General features: G+C 34.3%; 3 protein-coding genes and 1 long non-coding RNA gene across 10 annotated transcripts; 2 read left to right on the top strand and 2 right to left on the bottom strand.

Annotated features, from left to right (window-relative positions):
* The first annotated feature begins 842 nt into the window (after positions 1-842).
* On the top strand, positions 843-1806 carry LOC109131397 (uncharacterized). The gene is made up of 2 exons (XR_002037034.2): positions 843-1432; positions 1518-1806. It is a non-coding gene; the product is annotated as an uncharacterized LOC109131397 (long non-coding RNA).
* Positions 1807-3148: 1342 nt separating this feature from the next.
* LOC104778861 (uncharacterized) lies at positions 3149-4498 on the bottom strand. Its single transcript, XM_087495396.1, has 4 exons — positions 4359-4498; positions 4221-4277; positions 3312-3434; positions 3149-3221 (listed from the first exon to the last, which is right to left on the bottom strand). Exons 1-4 carry the CDS (start codon positions 4496-4498, stop codon positions 3149-3151), a joined length of 393 nt encoding a protein of 130 aa, XP_087351522.1.
* Positions 4499-12552: 8054 nt separating this feature from the next.
* LOC104776584 (uncharacterized) lies at positions 12553-13536 on the top strand. The gene has a single exon (XM_010500682.3). It carries the CDS (start codon positions 12798-12800, stop codon positions 13332-13334), a length of 537 nt encoding a protein of 178 aa, XP_010498984.1. The 5' UTR covers positions 12553-12797; the 3' UTR covers positions 13335-13536.
* A 4506-nt stretch (positions 13537-18042) lies between these two features.
* On the bottom strand, positions 18043-20290 carry LOC104776583 (Galactose oxidase/kelch repeat superfamily protein). Of its 7 annotated transcripts, none has more exons than XM_087508821.1 (3): positions 20126-20242; positions 19085-19652; positions 18043-19003 (listed from the first exon to the last, which is right to left on the bottom strand). In XM_087508821.1, exons 2-3 carry the CDS (start codon positions 19555-19557, stop codon positions 18289-18291), a joined length of 1188 nt encoding a protein of 395 aa, XP_087364947.1. In that variant the 5' UTR covers positions 19558-19652; positions 20126-20242; the 3' UTR covers positions 18043-18288. The 7 variants fall into 7 exon arrangements, with proteins under 7 accessions (XP_087364947.1, XP_087364950.1, XP_087364949.1 ...); XM_087508824.1 differs by having other exon boundaries at positions 18043-18928; XM_087508823.1 differs by lacking the exon at positions 20126-20242 and adding an exon at positions 19860-20100 and having other exon boundaries at positions 18043-18928.
* Positions 20291-21663: the final 1373 nt, after the last annotated feature.

Below are 21663 nucleotides of genomic sequence, written 5' to 3'. Positions count from 1 at the left end.
AAGGTTTATAATTAGGTCCGTTGTACTAGGGTCTATTAAAGGACTCCTTATCCTAATGAGAAGAGGAAGCCCCAAGAATTAACCTTAAGCTTTCTATCCTTCTTAATTCACAAGCAATAAAAGAGGTTCATCACAGTTCTCTGTTCTGTCACCACTTAAGATCACCCCTCAAACCGGCAGTGCATATATTTTGGGTAGTTTACTTCATTAACTCAAACATTAGTATGGTAATAAATAATAGGGGATCTTAGTCACCTATCCATTACCAAAACTATCAATTATTCATGATTGAAACTGCCTAAAAATCTAAAGTGTAAAATCTCTATAAATTAATACTCTATAAATTAATAAATTTTGGTAGTCCCAAGTCGGGTCATTATAAAAAATAACAAAATTCGATAAGATAATAAGATAACAGTTTTTTTTGAAATCCCAATGTAAAATATAGTCTCAATAATATTATAAATTAATAATTATGTAAATTTACACACATAAATATATATATATGCTGATATAATAAAGTATGCTACTCCTAAACTTCATATCTATAAAATAATTGTTATCTTGTATCTTCAAATTATAATGATATAAATTATTTTATAACATTTCATAACAATACCTAAAACTCTTTAAAGTTTTCAATTTCTAAATATACATCATTTACATTTTGATAGTTTGATAAACTATTAAAATACGACAATTAATATTCTTATTCATAAAGTGGAATTTATGTACGTCATGTGTATAAGTGAATTTATCTATAGTATTTATAATTTACTGTCAATAATGTTTTCTAAGTATTTCAAATTCAATTCTAATACCATAAATTTTGGGCGTTTCAAAAGCTTCACTAGTCCCAATTCCTTGATTACTCCAACAAATTTTGGGCGTTTCAATTCACCAATCTTATAAAGCTTCACCGAATGCACGAACGACCAAAGCTTTTTGGAATCACCACTCACACAAGCAAGGATCTTTTCCGGTTTCAAGATTCCTAGTAACTTTTGAATTTAGTCTTTTTGGAAGAACTTCAAGAAACAGTGACTTTGAAAGCCTGTGACTTACTCACATCAATAGATGGAGATATGCTTAGGTTCAAAGCTTTCGTGGATGTGGTCCGACTCCATAGCAAGGGCAAAGTTAGTTCAGAGTTTTTACTTGAAGATTTTGAGGCTTTTGGATTTAATCATCTCAAGGATCAGCTTCTTATTGCTATCAAATCCAAAAGTTACTTCACCTCTCTTTTGTTTCGTGTGTTAATGTGTATTGGACTTTTGGTCTTGTTTTTCTCTCTAGTAATATATGTCAATAGTCTTAGTTTCCAAATTTTCAATGGTTCTTTTCAATTCTCTTTTGACAGATTTCATAAAGGAACTAGAGAGAGAGCTGCTTCCCAAGAAGACATTTGATAGATTTGCTTTTCAGCATTCAGGTTTTCATCATCTTCTTTTGTCATCATCATCTTCTTTTATCATCACCATCATCATCTTTACAATGGTTTTCTTCTCTCTGAACAGCCCGAGTGAATGCTATAGACCAGTTCAGTCTTGAAATGGATCAGGACTTGAGGACGACAGAGATTGCTTAGCAAGCTGCTGACAAACATCGTAAGAAGATGGAGACCTAAATTGTTCTCATAGTTCATCAATATTGAGAAACGCTATGTTCAATGACCGATCTGCTTCTTTGTCATGTGGTATTGCACTCACGCTTACCTCGAGAAGATTATATGATTAGGTCTTGTTTGTTATATTTATCAGACGTGAAAAACAATAATTTGAAAAACCATTCCATACATGATACATACATGCACCCTCGTAGATAGATTGAATTGCCGAGTCAAGCAATTAAATTTATGCCTAACATATAAATGGCCAATTAAAAGCCACTTGGTTATCAGTTGGCCACCACACCAACATGTGATCATTTTTGCACAGTACATTTAAATGTGGATGGTCACAAATTAATACATTTTCAAAACAGTGTAGCCAAAACGTGACATTTTTATGGCCACGGTTTTGCATGTTATGGTGATGGTGGTGGCTAGATTGTAATATTCGTGTAGTTTTAAATATATATAAAAAATAGATTATATAATTGAGGCAAATGGTGGATAGCGAACTGCGGACATTAGAGCAAGATTATTGGTGGTCTCTTAATTTGGGATTGTTAAACACTGTTTGATTATTTTATGAATTAATTGTGAATGGTTTTGAATATAAGAATTCATGATCTCTTAGTTAAAATTTAATCCTCCAACAGTAAATTCTAATTTTGGGTCTCTTATTTTTGAATATATTGTTTTTTAAATAAAAATTGTAAATAGAATATAAGTGGTATAAATGTGTAAACATTTAAGAATTTATAAAAATAGAAAATATTGCATTTAATTAATTTTTAAACATACAAAACATAATAAAAACATTAATACATATTACAATAGAAGTGCAATTCATAAATAGAGAAAATGATAAATTTTAATACTGATTTGCTCCAAATTTTGCCCAAATATTCTCAACCAAATCATCTTGCAAGCGTTTATGTTTTTCTCGATCACGAACATCCATTCGAATCTTGAGCATAGTTTCGACACATAAAGGCCTGGTTGTTGGAAGCGTGTAGTAACTTCTGAAGCTCTATTTGACTGCAATTGTGCGAAGTCGTATGAACTGTTGTTGTAGAGCTCATATGAACTGTTGTTGTAGAACTTTTGAAGCTCTATTTCACTTCAACATTAGGCTTCATGAGTTGTAGAACTCGTATGAACTGTTGTTGGGTTCGATGCTTCACAGTTGGAATCATGACTCGTATCTGAAGTTTCTCCAAAACTGTTTTCTTTTTGTATGAATCACTCAAATCATTGTGTTCAAACACTATTTCTCTCGTTTATTGAAATGTTATTACATAGGGCATTGCATTAAGAAATTTAATCTAGACAAGATTAGAATCTGGAAACTCTTTTGTGTCCTTAATCAGAAGCTGTTCTCCGATACCCATCCCCTCTTCTCCAGCTCTTGTCGCTGATCTGCAACAAATGGTCATTGAACTGATGTAACTACAGGGCGAGTATCAAAAGCTTCTCTTGAGTGGTGTGATTCCATTCATTTTCTTAAGATTTTAGTTCATGTCTAAAGGTTCTCATACTGAGTCATACCACATTAAGAAGCTCTTTCATTGCAACTTCTCTGCTTACAGGTGTTTTCCTTCCTTCATTATAGTTCCTACCCACACCCAGGACACACGCAACAACAGTATAAGATGATCAACTATTATTTCAAAGCAGAATAGACCAACATATGAATACAATTTACCATGGAGGAGCATAATGCACTCGATCACTGATATTTTCAGACGTGGAGATACAGTTGTTAGTGGCAAGACACAGAGCCAATCTCTCGTTCTTTTGTACTCCGAGATAATCTGGCTTTTTCCCAATTTAAACCAATCACAAAACAACATTTCATCATCTAAAAACCATCATAACACATGAAGAATCCCGAAGAAGAAACCATCACTCCAAGCTGGAATATAGCTCCGATCATAGCTAATTCACTGCTCCTAAGTATGATCTATCTACCAAATTCACACAAATTTCAAAAATCAGATACTTGGTCCGGTGATAAACAGAGTCTCAATCAGGTCCAGAGAGAGAGTACCTTCGACCAATTAGCTTGGAATGTTTGTCATCTGAAGTCTCTGGAATCGAGGCACTGATATGATAGACATAGGAACCAATTTTTCTCCGGCATTTGTGGTGGTACAACAAGTAAGTGGTCGGTGACGCCATGGAAGCCATCTTCAGTAGCTTGGAACACATGCACACCAAGAACCCTAATTTCCAACAAACATCAAAAAACCCTAATTTGCGATCCAAAATCAAAGAACCCTAATCAATACTCAATTTTCGATTCATACAATTCCAGTTCATAAACTTACCTTGTGATTCCAATTCATTCAGTCTCTCTTCCAATTTATTCGACTCCACATTCAAACCGCATCCATCGAAACCTTTAGCTTCTGATCCCAAATTCTTTTCACGTTTCAAAGGTTTCAATCGCAGCCGATAGAAAGAAAGAAAGGAAAAAAGAAAAAATCGAGTGTACCCAATTTTTTCCCCTTTAATATTTTTCTTTCGCCCAACAATATGCCGACACGTAGCGCCCCTTAAACCAAGTTTGATTAATTTTTTTGCACCAAAACTCTAAGAAGAAACCATCACTCCGAGCTGGAATATAGCTCCGATCATAGCTAATTCACTGCTCCTAAGTATGATCTCTCTTCCAAATTCACACAAATTTCAAAAATCAGATACTTGGTCCGTTGATAAACAGAGTTTCAATCAGGTCCAGAGAGAGTACCTTCGACCAATTAGCTTGGAATGTTTGTCATCTGAAGTCTCTGGAATCGAGGCACTGATATGATAGACATAGGAACCAATTTTTCTCCGGCATTTGTGGTGGTACAACAAGTAAGTGGTCGGTGACGCCATGGAAGCCATCTTCAGTAGCTTGGAACACATGCACACCAAGAACCCTAATTTCCAACAAACATCAAAAAACCCTAATTTGCGATCCAAAATCAAAGAACCCTAATCAATACTCAATTTTCGATTCATACAATTCCAGTTCATAAACTTACTTTGTGATTCCAATTCATTCAATCTCTCTTCCAATTTATTCGACTCCACATTCAAACCGCATCCATCGAAACCTTTAGCTTCTGATCCCAAATTCTTTTCACGTTTCAAAGGTTTCAATCGCAGCCGATAGAAAGAAAGAAAGGAAAAAAGAAAAAATCGAGTGTACCCAATTTTTTCCTCTTTAATATTTTTCTTTCGCCCAACAATATGTCGACACATAGCGCCTCTTAAACCAAGTTTGATTAATTTTTTTGCACCAAAACTCTAAGAACTCAGCTATGAACCCTCTCCTCCAATGGGAAAGGTCTTAGGATGCGTTCCCTTTGGTTTGTTGTTTTGCTTTCTATTCATATAAACACCCAAAAAGAAATTAAGAAAAAAATCGTATGAATTGTGATGTTTAATTAGGCTCAGCAGCCTCAACTCTAATCAATCAACATAATCAGGCTGTCTTAATCATGACTGTTATATCATGATCCCACCCATTTTTATAGACCCCCCACTTGATATTCAATTATTACAACACAACAATGTCGGGGGGAAGCTTTTCTATAAAATTCTTCGTGCTCAAATATATATATATATATGCACAAACAATAAAACTCATGACATTATTTGCTTTACCGACTATATTAAATCTGATATTTTAAAATGAAAATTCTATGAGACAGTGAGATCTTAGTATTTGAACATTATAATTTTGCACCCCAAAAAAGTAATTTTTTTTTGAACATTATAACATGGATAAATATTGTTTAAATTTGATTTCGGAATAAGTATGGACTCATTAAATGGATTTGAAGGTGCCATTGAATTTTGTAGCAACCAAATGTATTAATTACTCCAAATTTATTAACTAAACTTAATAAATTAGAAAACAATTTATGTTATTGGTGGAAGACTGCAGATGGTCTAATGTGGGATTGATTCTAAACTTGTCAACGCCACCATATAACATGACATATTAATTATCTATTAGATCTCCTCAAGGGATATATATATAGGACCAACAAATGAATTATCGATGTCACGAACAGGTTGAACATCGCACAAGTGGACCGACCACTTCAATGATTTAGTTCGACGGTGGCACTAAAGTAATGCGTATATATTGCGATAATGGCGTATAATGACCATTCAACCACTATGCACATGCCACCTCCTAGCATGGTAGACCAACGAATGGCCCAAACATTCTGGTTATTTTTATCATCGAAAGCTTGGTTCCAATTAGCTATTCTTATTTTAGTCTTGTTAATTAGTAGTATGTTATTCTATTGTAACATGTTATCTTTTAGTACATTATAAAGGTGTAGTGACTATAAAATAATTTAAATGCGGTACTTGCTATATACGGCTCCCAGTCACTAAAGCTAATAATGTATTTTTTTCTTTATGGTTTCTATTTAATTTTTGGTTCCTTAATTCCGCACCGTTGATTTCATCTGCTCAATGTGTTAATTGACCAATTTTATTACTAGTTTACTACACTTGCTTTGTTCATTCTATCTATTTTACACCATTTTAGTTCTAGAACTTCTAGTTACTGATCTTAAATTTGGTTTAACAGTGACTATAGACGCCTCATTACTAAGATTTTTCTTAATAATGCATTCGTGAGTTGCTTTCTCTCGTCAGATAGAATGGATTATGGAAGATGCGTCCTCGCTAATTGAAAAGTTAGCTGCACGTGGCATGAGAAAAGGAGAAAAAAAGAGATGCCTAACCAAAGAAAAAAAAAAGTGTAACTCGTTACCTCATTAATTCCGTTATTCAGATTCTAAAAGACTTTATAATTAAAAGGAATTCATCAAATTAGCAAACGAATCTAATTTTTTTTTTCAATTTCCTATACTGGTATCTGATTCATTTTTTTCCATGTGATTGTATTATATCATATTAGTCAAAAATATACGAAAGAAAGTAACGTTGCTAGTTTACTTCGTCATAATTTGTATTTGTTAAATACATTCTTTTGATAAATGTGAATAATCCGGTTCTTGGGTTTTAGTTGCTGACTTGCTTCCAAGTTTTTATTGTGGTTGGAGAAAAATAATTTTCGCTTTAATAATTATTATCACAAAATAATTTCGGACGAAATAAATGATGAGATGAAGACCTGTAATTTCATTTTTTTTTGATCGTCTGAATTGCATTAATATGAGGAATATAGAAACAAAAAACCAGAGAAGTCTCGCTAAAATTTGAAACATAAAGGAAAAAGAAGGGTTTAAAGCACTTAAAACATATTATAAACCTGCCTAAGTTAGGCTGTCCCTCCTAATCTGATCCTGAAGCCAAGCAGGTCCGCCTAAGGATAGGTAAGAATTAAAGCGCCCATCACGAGTAACACTGCTAGCAATCTCACGAGCCACCCGATTAGCTTTTGGATCAGATAGGTGGAAGGAAACATCCTGCATTTGTTGTACCACGTGGAAGATTCTGTGGAGAACGGATCTATACTTAGGCTACTCCAACGGCTGCACTAAAGCTTTTGAAACTGCACCACTGTTTGTCCATATCTCACAAGATAAAATACGTAGGATCTGGAGATGTTCAAGGCACCAAATAATACAGAACAACTCTGCTGTAATGCAAATTACCATCGGAGGGAAAGCATGTCGAGAATGGTATAACACGTCGCCTACATGGTTTCTCAGTATCCAAGCGCCACCTGAAAAACAATTAGCATTTTTCCAGGAGGCATTCAAATTACACTTAAGCTTCCCATAAGCCGGCTTAGACCATCTCGTTGGAACCAGAATCATATTACTTCCCTGCCTATTACTCAACTGTTCCTGTTTATGCAGTCTGTTCTGTTGTAACCACTCCTCAGCATCTGACAACGCACCAACAAGAATAAACCGATGATTATAGCTCCTACCTACCAACATGGTGCCATTGCGTTCTTTCCAAATCTCCCAAAGAATCCAAGGGATAGCCTCACGAATGTTTAACGGCACCCCAAACCTAGACATTAAATCGAAAATATACTCAAAATTGTCAGAGATCGAAGCTGAGAACCCTTGTGTTGGCAAGGGTAGAGACGATGCAGACCAAACTTGTGTTGCTAGAGGACAACCAAACAATACATGTGATACTGTTTCCTCCTCAACATGACACACTTTACAGGTTGGGTGAATATTGAGTCCATGTGTACGAAGGCATTCTGCAACAGTCAGGGCTCCTGACAGAGCTCTCCAAAAGAACATTCTGATTTTTGGAGCAGTATCCACATCCCAGATCCTAGCTTTGAGCTCATTCAACACATGAACTACATTGGACCCAACACCAACCTCTTCTATGTCTTTAGCTGCCAACCAGTGGCCTTTTTTCACTGAGTACTTACCATCATTGGTATAAGCCCAAACCAGTCTGTCCTGTAACCTGCAATCCGGAGGAGATGAACTAATACGGACCACATCTCTAGGAGGGAAAAGCTTCTGAAGAAGTTGCGAATTCCACTCTCCCTGGTTTGTGATAAGAGAAGACACCTGCAGTTTTAAATTTATATTCTGCTCCTTATTGCAGGGACGTCTTGGAACATCCTCAAAAACCCATTTCTCCAACCAGACACTTGTGTTCTGTCCATTTCCAATCGAATTCATCAAGCCTTTTTCCAAAAGTTCTCGACCAAAGAGAATGTTGCGCCACACATTTGATGGCTTATGACCAAGCTGTGCAACCATCAACGAAGTTGTTGGGAAATATTTGGCTTTGTACACACGCGAGAGCAAGGTATTCGGAGCACCCAACAGACGCCATGCTTGTTTGGCGAGAAGAGCTTGGTTGAATCTTCCAATGTCCCTGAAGCCCAAACCACCATTAGACTTGGACTTAAACATATTCTCCCATGATACCCAATGCATCTTATTCTTCTCCTCAGTTGCATTCCACCAGAATTTGGCCATGGCACTTGTTATCTTTTTGCACTGGTGTTTTGATAGGCGGAAACATGACATTGCGTACACCGGGAGAGCCAAAGCAACCGCTTTTAGTAGTACCTCCTTACCTCCCAGAGATAGTGTTTTTTCAAACCAACCACTCAAGCGAGAGGTTAACCTATCCGTTATGTAAGCTAGCATATCCTTCTTCGAACCACTAAAACATTCTGGGAGTCCTAAATACTTCCCAGCACCGCCTACTTGCTCAATTCCTGTGAATAAACCTATCATTCTCCTCATGTACGGGTCTAACTTCTTACCAAAGGATATCGAGGATTTCTGAAAGCTTATCTCCTGACCAGAAGCCTTCCCATATAGTTGTAAACAATGGAGCAGGTTAGAACATTCTGATAAACTTGCCCGACAAAGAAAGAGACTATCATCGGCAAAAAGCAAGTGTTGGATTGATGGACACGCATGAGTAAGTTTGAGCCCTGTAAGTCGCCCTTCCTGTTCAGCTTTGTTCATGATGTGAACTAACGCCTCAGCACAGAGAATAAACAAAAATGGGGATAGAGGATCTCCCTGTCGAATACCTCTCTCTGGCTTGATAAAACCATAATCTGTCCCATAAATAAGGGCTGAATATGTAACCGACCGCACACAACTCATGACCCATTGAACCCACTTAATATCAAACCCAAGACGTAACAGCAATTCCTCCAATAAAACCCACTCTACTCTGTCATACGCCTTAGACATATCTGTCTTGATAGCCAGAAACTCTTCATCACAGTTAGAATTTGTTTGCAAACCTGTAATTTCATTATAAATATCAAAATAAAGAAATATATACAAAATGCCAACAGTTGCGACATGAATAATTATTGCTTTTTTGTCTATAATTTCTTTATTTGATACTATGGGTCTGAATGGTAACCGCGGTTTTGGGTGTATGGGAAAAGCGGTATTATAGTGAGGTACGGTTCAACTGCGGTACATGCGGGAGAAATATATTTGCGGGAGAAGCGCGGTTTGTACAAATTAAGCAGTACAAAATAATGTTTGATTGGTGAAAACAAAATTGCGGTTTTAGAATAAGCGGTACAAAATAATAAATAATTAATATAATTGTAAATTATTAATTGTTTTGTGTTAATGAAAATTATTTCAAACCTTAAATACCAAAAAATATTCTAAACTATTATGCAGATATATTTTATGCAAAACTAAAAACATTATTTATAATTTATTAACATTTGTGCTATTTATAACATATATGAATTTCTTAAAAAGACACTTCAAAAAAGTAATTTATTAATGAGAATCTATAACAATTTAAATTAAATAATCCATTTAGCATAAAATCATTTGTTAATTACAAAAAAAATTGAAACATAAATCAGTATTATTTTGTGGCTAGACATCTAGTGCGTTATTTACAATAACGCTAGATAATACCCAATTTACAAAACTAAGTGCGGTCTACTGAATTTTGTTCAGTAAAAAAAACGCATACAGTAATTTATCTTTTCTCGTAAAATACCGCAAATTGTGTGATTGTTAATATTGACTCACTTTCCTAAAAAAATTTCGAAATCCACATTTTATTACGTTATCATTCACGACCTATATTAAGACGGCTACATTTCAAATTATATTATGAATTATAAAAATATGTATTGGCTGCTGAAGATAAAGAGTGGAAGTGACGTACATGTGTAAATATACGAAATCGGTATACGGTGACCATGTGCATACGTACATGCATGTGTCTAGGTGTCTACTACATTTAGAATACGAAAAAAAACTTCTAAACAAAATCAATTCCTGGAGCGAATAAAAAATATACGTATGTTCTTAAAAAATAATTGTAACGATCGATAATGCTTTTAATGTTTAATTGTAAACTCTAATTGTCTCTTTTATATCTTTACACATATCATGACTTTTTTGTTTAATCAATGTTTCCGATATATCCATTTTTTTTTGTTTCTTAACTCCAGCTACGAAGGCATCGTAAATTGGTAATCCCTGATAGTAAATAATTAAAAAAACTCGATCTTCTATAAAGCATTAAAACATATATATGATGGACCTTAAGCATTATTTTAGAGTAGATATTTAGGATAAGAGGATATGGATGGACGGATGGACCTGAAAGGCTTTCAGAATCCTTCACTCCGCCCCAACCAGCTATTCGTTGGACCAGCACCACGCATGCATCCTCCTCTTAAATAGTGACGTTTATATATACATATATAACTTTTATTTGTGACAAATAAAAAAAAAGATATACAACATTATACCTCATATATATACTGTTTTTGTTATAGTATTATCACTTGACAAGTAAAAGCCTTAGAAAGGAAACCTCAAGAGAGGAGTCCACGTAATCCAGTTGTCGGTTCCACTAATCTTAATTTTGACGTAGCTCAAAGGGAGACTTGGATAACAAAAAAAAAAGACGTAACGCAATCCAAGTTATCGTTTTTTTTTGGGTTCACATCGCAATCCTAGTTATCTAATTTATAAAAATACTAGAAAGAAATTAACACTATGCTTTGTTTTTTAATCATCTCTGTTCCTCATTTTGGGAACCGTAAAATACATAATTTAACTGAGTGAAAGATCATATGATTAAAAAAATGGCAAGCAGGCCAATAAAGCAAATTAAGGGGAAAGAAATGAAAAGTAAAAAGATTTGAAGAAGTGCTTCGAAAGAAAGAGAACAATAACCCACTTGAGTCCTACATCGAATCGAACCATGTATTAGGTCCATAATTATCGGATTAACTAATTATTTATATTCTAATTAATACTCGGACTCATCTCCTTTTTTGGTTTATTCTATTGGCTTAATGGCATAGCCATCTGTCTTTTTTCCAACTTGTAGTATATCTCTTCGTAACCGTCATTAGCCTTTGTATTTCTTTTGTTTGCACTTGTATTATATCTCCTCGTAACCATACTTTGTCAGAAAAAATATTTGATTGCTATGTTAACCAAAGAAAAATAAATCAAAACGTCTGCTTCTAATAAGACGTGTAAAACCAAAATTGAAACCGTCACATCTATAAATATAAATAACATGTTTCATAACTGTTCGTACCATTTCGTTAATTTCTTTTATCCAAGCCAAGAGGTTTAGTTTTATTACCTAGAACTTAAAAGGAGTCGGTAACTGGCAGTTATGGAACTAGTGAATTGCCTTAACCTGACATTGGTATTTTTTAACCTAAAATGCTTTGTAATAAAAGCATGATAAACATTGGAAGATTCCCAAAATTTTGGATGTTATCAGAATTCTCGTGTGTAAAAACTATTGATAGTCCCACTAAAAACGATGAAAAGATATTCGTTTCTTTATAAAGTAGTGAAAAAATAATGAAGAGTTTGTGACTTGTGATTAGTTTAATACGAAGTATATGGTCAAGAGTAGCAAGAACTCGTCTCTATCTATGTGCAATCCAAAGCCGTGAGAAACTACAGCCGTCTGATCTGCCCTCGTAATCTACAAGCTCGTTCTGGAAAGCTAATCCTGCGACGGATACAACACAAATATATTGCCAAATCTCAATGACAACAACTAGTTTCTTTTTCTTTTGTCTCTCTCTCTCTCCCTCTTTCTCTTACAATTTAAAAAAAAAACAATAATAGTAAAGATGAAAACGAAAATGGGAGCATTCTTAACCTCCAATATTTGTCAAAAATAGATACTCCATTTAAAACTCTAGGATCTAGATATTTTTTTGGACACTCAATCCATATTCCGAAATTATGGGACTTTATTGTAAATTTATAAATTAGATGCATAATTTATTTGTCAATAAATAATCATCGCCATAAGTTTTAAAGATTTTTTTCCCTGGCATCATGCGTTATGTAACAACCACTAACAACCAACCAAGCTTTACATGCCTTAGGATAATAGCTAGGATCCATAATTTACTCTGCATATCAGAAAACTTTAAATTATTGACCAAATATTTTTAGATTTATTTCCGGGAAATGCGAAAAATTGAAAAAGTATTCACATGTTCTCTCCCTCCTGAGTCCTGAGACATCCACGAAGCAATTTAAAATTTAACCAAATCACAATATTATTTTAATATCATAAAAATAATATTGACCAAATAATCTCTCTATATATACATTTCAGACTCTCTTTCTCCCTTTATCACCCTCACATTTTTCTCTCTCTAACGTTTCTAAAAGCTTCTCTCTCTCTCTTTCTCTCTTTCTCTCTTTCTCTCTTTCTCTCTTTAGATAATATGGCTGAAACATTTGACGTATCGCCATTGAAACGTTACAGAGAACAAGAAACCCTAACCGAAGAAGACACGACTAAACGTCAAAAGCCATCTTCGTCATCATCGTCTTCTTCTTCCTCTTACAATCAGATTCTCTGTCTCCTCGACGATTCAGACGAACAAAACCAACACAACAATGACCTAACATCCTTTATAAACGCCCTCCAGCAAGAAATCTCATCCGATGACCAAAACGCTGTCGTTTTAGGAACCTTCAACGTGGAAGACTCGTCGTCGTCGTCGTCGTCTTCGTCGTGCGTTTCCTCAAAGGAAAAAGAAGATGTCAACAAGGAGAAAGTGATGCAGCATCTTTTGGAAGCTTCTGACGATGAACTTGGGATACCTAACACCGATTTTGGCGAGAGTAATTATGAAAAGATTAATGAAAGTTACGTTTATGGAGATAGTTTGTTAGATGGGTTTGGTGATGCGTTTTGGGAACTTGAAGACGAAGCTGCTAATTATTACACGTTGCTACAGTCTGAGCTGTTCATGTAGAAATTATCCTAATTCTGGATAAAAGTGAACAAAAAAAACGTAAATCTGGAAGTATATGCCAATTAAAAAAACAAAAGTGGGTGTCTTTTTTTTTATATGGATATTAATTTCATTTTTTAAGGCACACTTCTTTTGTTTTGGCAATGATCATTTTTAATTGATTAATTGTAGTAAGGCAATAATATTATTTTAATTTTCTCTACTTTTTTTTTCTAGTTATTTGCTGCTTCGAAAGATAATAAAAAATAGTAGTACTAAACTCATGGGTCTTCAGCTTTCAAAATTTGTTTCTTGTGAATAAGAGAAAGTGTCGTAGGAAATACTGCATATAATTAAGGAGGAACAAAGTTGATTTAAAAGAGTCAGAATCGTTTCTTGTGAAAATTGATCAAAGCGAAATACAAAAGACGTTTCATGCTTTTCCACACTCCAACGTTTATGTTTGGCTTTAGATTACGTTTACGTTTACATGTTAAAATTATATATATATATATATATATATATGATTTTTATCAAATGAAATCATAACGTCTATTTTATAGTCAAATTGTGTGTAAATCTAGTTTTTACATTATATAATTTATCAAAATGTAAACCTAAATTATTGAAAGCAAAAGATTGTGTTTAGAATAATCATAGGTTTGTAAGTTTGTAACACCAAATCTTGTAACTGGTTACTCTGTTAATTAGTTTGAAATTTTATCGGCTGGTTAGAAAACTTACCAGAATAAAATGTCCACGTTGTTCGATAACGTCTAACTTAGCTGCAACTACTTAATGCAAAAATCGAAACTACCTCGTGATATTTCACATTCTTACGTAACAACTATTCTTAATAAAACTCTTACATTTCTTTATATATTTTAGAAATTTTTAGAAAATACCACTCAAAAGTTTGAGAAAGATTTTAAGCGTTTAGAAAGGGTCTTTACACATTTATGAAACGTTCTAAATTTTTTAAGAAATCTCCCATAAATAAGTTTTGTGGTATTTGATTTTTTTTTTCAACATTAGTTTTAAATTTACAAAAAAAAAGTATGGTATTAGAATTATTAATTGGTGAAACTCACAAATAATTTTTATTAGGTCATGATTAATTCGTGGGAGATATTTGATATATGGTAGCTGGATACCTCAACTGAACTTTACTTTTTTGAGCAGTTTGTCCCTTGAGATTTTTTGCGACAAAATATATTATCTTATATTTTCGAATGTGCAATATAATTATAAAATACAGGATGTTAAAATATTGGAAATAAAGGTTAAGGTAAATGTAATGTAACAGAAACCGAATACTAAATTTCTAATGGGCTTCGGTACGTCAGATTGTATCGACCAAGTAATGATGCATCTGCATTATTAACATACTTTGCCAAACAATAATGACGATGTTCAAGTGAGTGGACCAGCCGAACAATGTGTTGGTTATGCAAATAATTTCAATCTCATGTGACGATCGAATTATTTGCACCAAAAGTATAATCTAATAAATCATTAAAATCGAAGATACATCCGAGGTGCTTCATATATTCTTTTCATAGCTAATATGTTTCAACTTTCAAGCGACTAATGTTTATATTATCAAATGAGTTATATATCCATGTAGGTTTTTCTTTTTAATCCACGTAGGGTTCCTCAAATATTATATATATATATATATACATACACACATCTATATATACTGTTAAAAGAAAAATTGTAACAGAAATATTATATGGAAGTAACTTCATATTTTTAAATTTCAACAAAAAGGTTTTCCTAATAACAACTTGAATGGAAAATTACAACAAAAATAATTTCTTTAATTCTAGGAAACCTAAAATTTTAAAATCTTCATAGGTATGAAAATGATTTTTAATAAACAAGAACCAAAAAGTCTTCCAAAATCTACCACATTCAAGATCTTACGAATATTTTTTAAATTAAAATTGAGTATTTCAGTTTAGCAAGCTATAAATTTAGGTTTGACATGCATAAGCATAACTCATTACGTAGACACAAAAATTATACAGGATGTAACGTTTCAACTTCAATCGGTACAATTGTTAACCAGTTTTTGGTTAACCTAAAAAAATGTATCCCATGTTTGATTGTCCTTTAGTCGTGATGACTAGAGATAGTTGGAGTTGTAAGTTGTAACCACCAAGTTAAATGCACTTGTCGATTGTTAACCAGGTTATGGTTACAACAAAACTATTTATGGCTACAAAAAATATCAATCAGCAACTAATGAAAAAAACTAAACAACTAGGAATTGATATAGCCAAAAATAACTAGGAAATTCCAAATAAAATGGCCTTATTTATACATATGATCAAAACCCGAGTTTTGGATTAGGGGAAACTATAGATCAAAGGTCTAAAATAAGTGGACGAGGTAAAAGAATAATCATTGGAGAGAAATCGTGCGTGTGGATCTCACGGCGATTTCTCTCTCAAACCATTTTCTCTTCTGATCACAACCTCGTGCGTCATTGGTAGGGTTCTCTGTTGATTCCGGCGACGAAGAGGACCATGTGGCTCATGGTGCTTCATCCATAAACCGCTGCATCAGCTAGGCAAAGATTTCAGATCAAAATCAAGGGAGACATGGAGGGGAGAAGTCTCTGCGAGACACTGTTGGTGAGAGCTCCATTGTCGGTGTAGCGACGCAGAACAAAAGAAGGAGATTCACGGTGAAGAACGAGTGAAGATGATGGTTAGATCTACAGACTGGAGATTCTGGAGGTTTCGCCGCACCATTGTTCGATGGGGGAGGTCGTCCGCGGCAAGGCGGAGCTAAGCCACCGTTGAAGGTTTGTAGATCTACTCCCTACCGCTATTCCTCTCTCACGACTATGCTTGGATCTCTTCGACAAAGGTAAGCTCGGTTATCTTCTTCCTCCTCAGCTACAGCTCTACGGTGGCGGGATGGCAACGGATCCTGGATCACCATTTCCGTTCGACTCACGGCGTTCAAGCATACTGGAGGCCATGTTCCGGTGTGTATCCGTAATTCTTGGACGGCGGCTCCAACCGAGTTTTTCTTTTGGGGGATTAGGGTTTCTTGTACTGGTTAAGGAAACCAAGTCGGTTTTGCATCTTATAGTTTTGTTTGGTTTGTTGTATTCGGTTTAGGCTACAAAGAGATTGTAATGGACCTAAATCCGGAAATAGCTGATTCGACATTTATTTATATAATTGAATACCTTTTAAAAAAAAGTCTAAATAAGTGTCAATATTAAAATAGATTCCCGTATCTGTGTCAATTGTCACTTCAAAATTGAGAACCCGTAAATAGAAAATATCCAAAATGGAAGGTCCAGACATAAAGTTGAAAAAATAATTCATTGTAAATACGAATATTTAGACAAATGAGAAATGCCCACAAAAGCGATGCGAATTTTACTTTGAATGATATAAGAAGAATGAGTCAGCTGAATCTACTTTATGAGAGAATAATATATGCATATAGGTCGTACCATATAGAAATTATCTCAAGCAATCACGTTTAAGGGCTGATACGTTCTTAAAAATAAATTTTGGACAGTTTCCTCTTGTACATCTATGAATGATTGTTCTTGACCACACCGCTAATAAATTTGCAGATATCTCAATTATAAATTCTACTTTGCGTGCAATATGTACAAAACACATAATTAATATTGATATAATTGTTCTTTCATAAAGCCAAATATCCTTTGTATTACCGACATATAACAAGACTATGGCTTCGAAGCACGATTGTGTAATCTCAAAGAACAATAGACAATATGATTTTCTTGTTCTTGTAAAAGTTAATTTTGTAAACAACTTAAATATTAAGTATTTGTTTCTACTTTCGAATCTGGAAATGGTGATTAACTCTAGACTTTAGAGTAGTGGTCAGTGGTGGAGGTAATGGCATTGAGAATAATATAAACAATAAGCAAATCAATGTTCTTTAACCAACAAGAACAAGACAAACAAAGAAAAGCAAATCGATATTCTTTGTTTTTAATTTTCACTTTTATAAACCTGATGTTGCATTAGTGGAAGAAACATTAGGGAATCAACAAAAGCAATATATCTCATGTTTATTAGGTTTTTTAATTACAGTTGTATTAGACGACAAAATAACAGATTTAATTATGTTAATTAAATGAGAAAAATGCCTAAATGGGCTACTAGCCTAAGCCTCCACCAACACTAAAACCTTCCTTAACTTTTTAATGCCTCAATCATGGGCTCATTTTTCCCCACTTCACCAAAAAGAAAATTTTTGAAGTGGTCAAATAAAAAATTGTTATCGTATCGAATCATCAAAATTTCTACTCGAATATGATCCTCCTGCAAAAAAATCCATCTCATTAAAATTGAAAGATAATATATTGGTATATAAATTGACAAATTCATCATTTACATACATTGGTAATTTAGCAAATTAGCATAATTAAATAGTTGAAGATTCTTCGACTCCGAATGAAAAATATGCTTTTAGAGTTGATGCAGCTTCCTGCTACTGAATGTGAATAAATTCTTCAGACTTTTGGACTTAAAAGTACTCGATTGATTCAATAACTTTCAGGTTTTTATCTTATTTTCTAATTAGTTTATTAATAAATGGGGTAATCAATGAAGGCACAAAACGACAAAGATAAAAACTAGCAAAAAAATTTAGTGGTCTACTCTGTTTCTGCAAATTAAAAGATGTGATTACACACAGTTTCAACACTTAAAGAAACACTCTGAGCTGTAATTGAGTAGATTATGATCATTATAGTAAATAGAAAGATCCATTGAAGTGTAAGATCAAAAGATAGGATTCAAGAGGAAACTTGAAAACTACACAATTACAACAAGTAACAGAACAATAGTTTCCTGGAGTTTTGTAGATTGTTAAACTAATAAAGTCCTGTGTGTTTTTTTATACCCTGTTAAAGACGTTCTGGCTACATCTCCCCCTGGTGCGTTACATCGGGTTTTATTACACTTCCTCAACAGCTCATTACGGTGCAGTTATAAACGAAGTTAACTGATTGTTTCTTGCCGAGTAAATGCCACTCAGGTGTTGCATTACTTGGCACCCATGAGTTAAGCTCAATGAATCCTTCACCTGGAGCCTTTGGTCCACCAATCACTATAACTTGATCCCCACAAGCTCTAAACGCTAAACCCCAACCGTTCATCGAACCCGCTTGCTCAGGCAAGTTCCCAACTTGATTCCAAACCCGGTTCACCTTATCATACCTCCTAACAGCCATACCAGCATGGTCAGCCGCGTAAAGCTGATCATTCACAACCGCTACAAGCGGTGGAGCCATCGCAGCTGCTGACAAACCGTTCCCTTGGTTAGACCGAGGTGGAGACATCTCAGGTATCTCAGTCCATTTCCTAGTCTTCAAATCAAACTCCTCCCCACAAGTCAAAACCTTTGGCTCATTAGCTTCCCCAACACCAATCCCACCAATGACGTAAAACTTCCCATCCATAAACACACCAGAACACATCTTCCTACGCTTGTTCATCCCCGGTAACACCGACCAAGTCTGATCCTCATAGTTATACATCTCAGCAGTATCAAGAATCCTACCGCTCGAGTCACAACCACCGGCTAAAACCGCGATCTCCCCGTAACTAGCAGAGCCAAACAAACATCTAGGCATGTTCATACTCTTCCCAGTAGACCAAGAGTTTGTCAAAAGACTGTATCTATAGATTACATAAGAACTCACTTCCCAACCAAACACAAGCAAATCAGTTCCTACAGCCAAAGACTCTTTATCTGCGTACCTGAAACACTCGTTCTGCGGCATACTCGGCAAATGCATCCACCGTTTCGACCTCGGATCAAAAGCTTCCCATTCATTGAGATGGCACGAGAAGTAAACCCAATGCTCAAGCGTCCCTTGCAGCCTCCTGAGTCTGTAAATCTCTCCGCTTCGAATCAGAGAACGTAAGCTACGGTTCACAGAAGCAATGGAGCAGTAATCAGCTCTAGAGCAACGAATCAAACAGCTTAACGAATCGTCTTTGTTCATCCCAGGGATAAGCGTTCCCGTTCCCGAATCTGAAGAAGATCCATCATCGTCTCCTTGGCTTGAGTCAGTGAGCTTGTACATCTTCTTGAGGTGAAGGTCGTTCTCATCGTTGCTGAGAAAAGATCGTTTCCCAGAAACCAAAAAGCTCCATTGCGTTTCTTTATGGCTTGGCATGGTTAAAAGAGTTGAAACTAGACAAGAATCACGAGGTCGACCTTCATACATCTTTCTCAAGAATCAAGAAAACTTTGCTCTGTCTTCAGATTGGATCCAAGCTTCTAACCCAGAAGAAGCTCGAAATCGATTCCATTTTCTGAAATCTGGAACACAGACAAGTCAAAAAAAATCTTGAACAAGAACAAGAACTCAGAATGAGAATTGTATTAGAAGACTTTATTGGATTGGATGATGAGAGAAAGTTTTATTTTATTTTGGTATAATTTAAGAGATTAATTAAACTAATCTTATCTTATCTCTCTTCTCTCTCTCTGTTTCTTCTTATTACACTTGTCTTTCTCTCAAAATACCTTAACGTTTAAGCTCCTCTGCAAATCAGGAGAAGCAAAATGGACTTTGTAGACAACCCAAAAAAAAAAACTCAGTGTTGTTGTTGTGCACATTTTTTAATTAATTATGTATGTTTATTCTTGTACTGTGTTTTACTGTTTTAGCTAAAAGAATAAAAATATTAATTAAAAGAGAAAAATTAAAAGGAGATTAGCGAAAGTGAAAAAGCATAACACGTTTTCAAGTTCTTTGCTTCAGACTGAAACACAAGCGTGTAATCCAATACCTTGAATCTAACCAAAGCTATATTGCTTCAATCGTACAATATTGTTTAATTAAAAAAAAATTTAAGTACAACTTTCAATTTTTCATCATCATACTTTTTTTTTCTTTAATGTGGACTACTTTTTATATTATCATCAAATATAGTTTATAAATTGCAATTGTACTCTTTCCTTTCTTGGGACATGGTGGTGCCTGTGTAATCTGGTGGATGAGTTTTTTTTTTTATTGCTGTAAAAAAAAAAAGGATTAAATTGGATAAGGACGAATAAAGTGTAATAATATCATCGGACGGTTGTGGTTTTCCCGGTGGTCCTACGACGGAGCCGCCAAGTTTTGCGGTAAGAGAAAAGATCCGATACGACAAGTGTCATAACCCCCTCCACAAGCCTGACGACTTCGTCAGTTTAAAACTTTTTTTTTTTTTAACTCTTTACTTTTGACTTTGTCTAAGCACAGGCTGTAATAGGCTATGGCTGAGAGTACGGTATACCTGATCTGTTTCTACTATGATGCTACAAGGCCCACGTTTGTATGAAACTGTGAGGTACGTTTGGATACAGCGACATGTATGATGTTATTATGTCTAATGTTTATGTATGGACCCTTATTTTAAATTAACAATTAGTCAAATGAGTCATGAAGATTATTATTGTTTTTACCCCTAACCACCACTGACTTTTTTTTTTGTTATTAACCAAAACATGGATCAATCGTTTGGATTGTTAATAAAAGTACTAAAACACTATTTTCCATGTTGAAATATGTTCTCATAATTTGACTTATACTTATACAATGCAATCATGCTTAGTCTAGACAATATTAACTATTATAACATGTGAGTGTGTTTTCCTTTTTTTCTTTTTCTTCTTTTTTGGTTAAGCAATTATTACATGTGTACATCAACTCCAATTCAACAATTTAAACGTCAGATTTCACAAATTCATATTCAAAAGTATGTTTTATTGTTCATCGTCATTTTTTTTTTTACTTTTGGTAAGTTGTGTGGCTTAGAATTATTAATCTCGAGTTCCTTATATGATCTCATGTACTCTAGTTAAGTAAAGTAATAATTGTGTGATAATTTTACAGAATAGTTTTAGGAACCTGCATTTTTCGTCCGTGTGATATATTATGCCACTTTTGGTAGAGTAACGATCGATGGTCTCATCTGTTTACGGATTTAAATGCTATTAAATTCAGAGCATTTATATTTGGTTTGTCACATAGTATAAGTTTTGTTTTAATTTTATCAATTTTAATAGAATTTTAAAGGAAAATTGATATATAAACTTTTTCAAAATAAAAAATCTTTACCAATTTCTACCCATGTGACACTCCCTTGCTAAGAGTTGAAATGAAAACGTTCATATCTTGTATTTATGATATTAGTTATCATGTTTCTATGACTTTGACTTATATAATCATCGCATTTTTCATATAGGAAATGGGAACAACTATGATATAGACAAACAGTATTTAAAAAGAAAAGAAGAATTTATATTGGACAAGTAAAGAACTTCTTTATAGGTTATCACAAAT

This window comes from Camelina sativa, chromosome 3, assembly GCF_030686135.1.
Source record: "Camelina sativa cultivar CO46 ecotype springtype chromosome 3, ASM3068613v1".
Lineage (NCBI taxonomy): Eukaryota > Viridiplantae > Streptophyta > Magnoliopsida > Brassicales > Brassicaceae > Camelina > Camelina sativa.
Note: the sequence above shows the minus strand (reverse complement) of the source record. Positions and strands in the feature narration are given on the sequence as shown.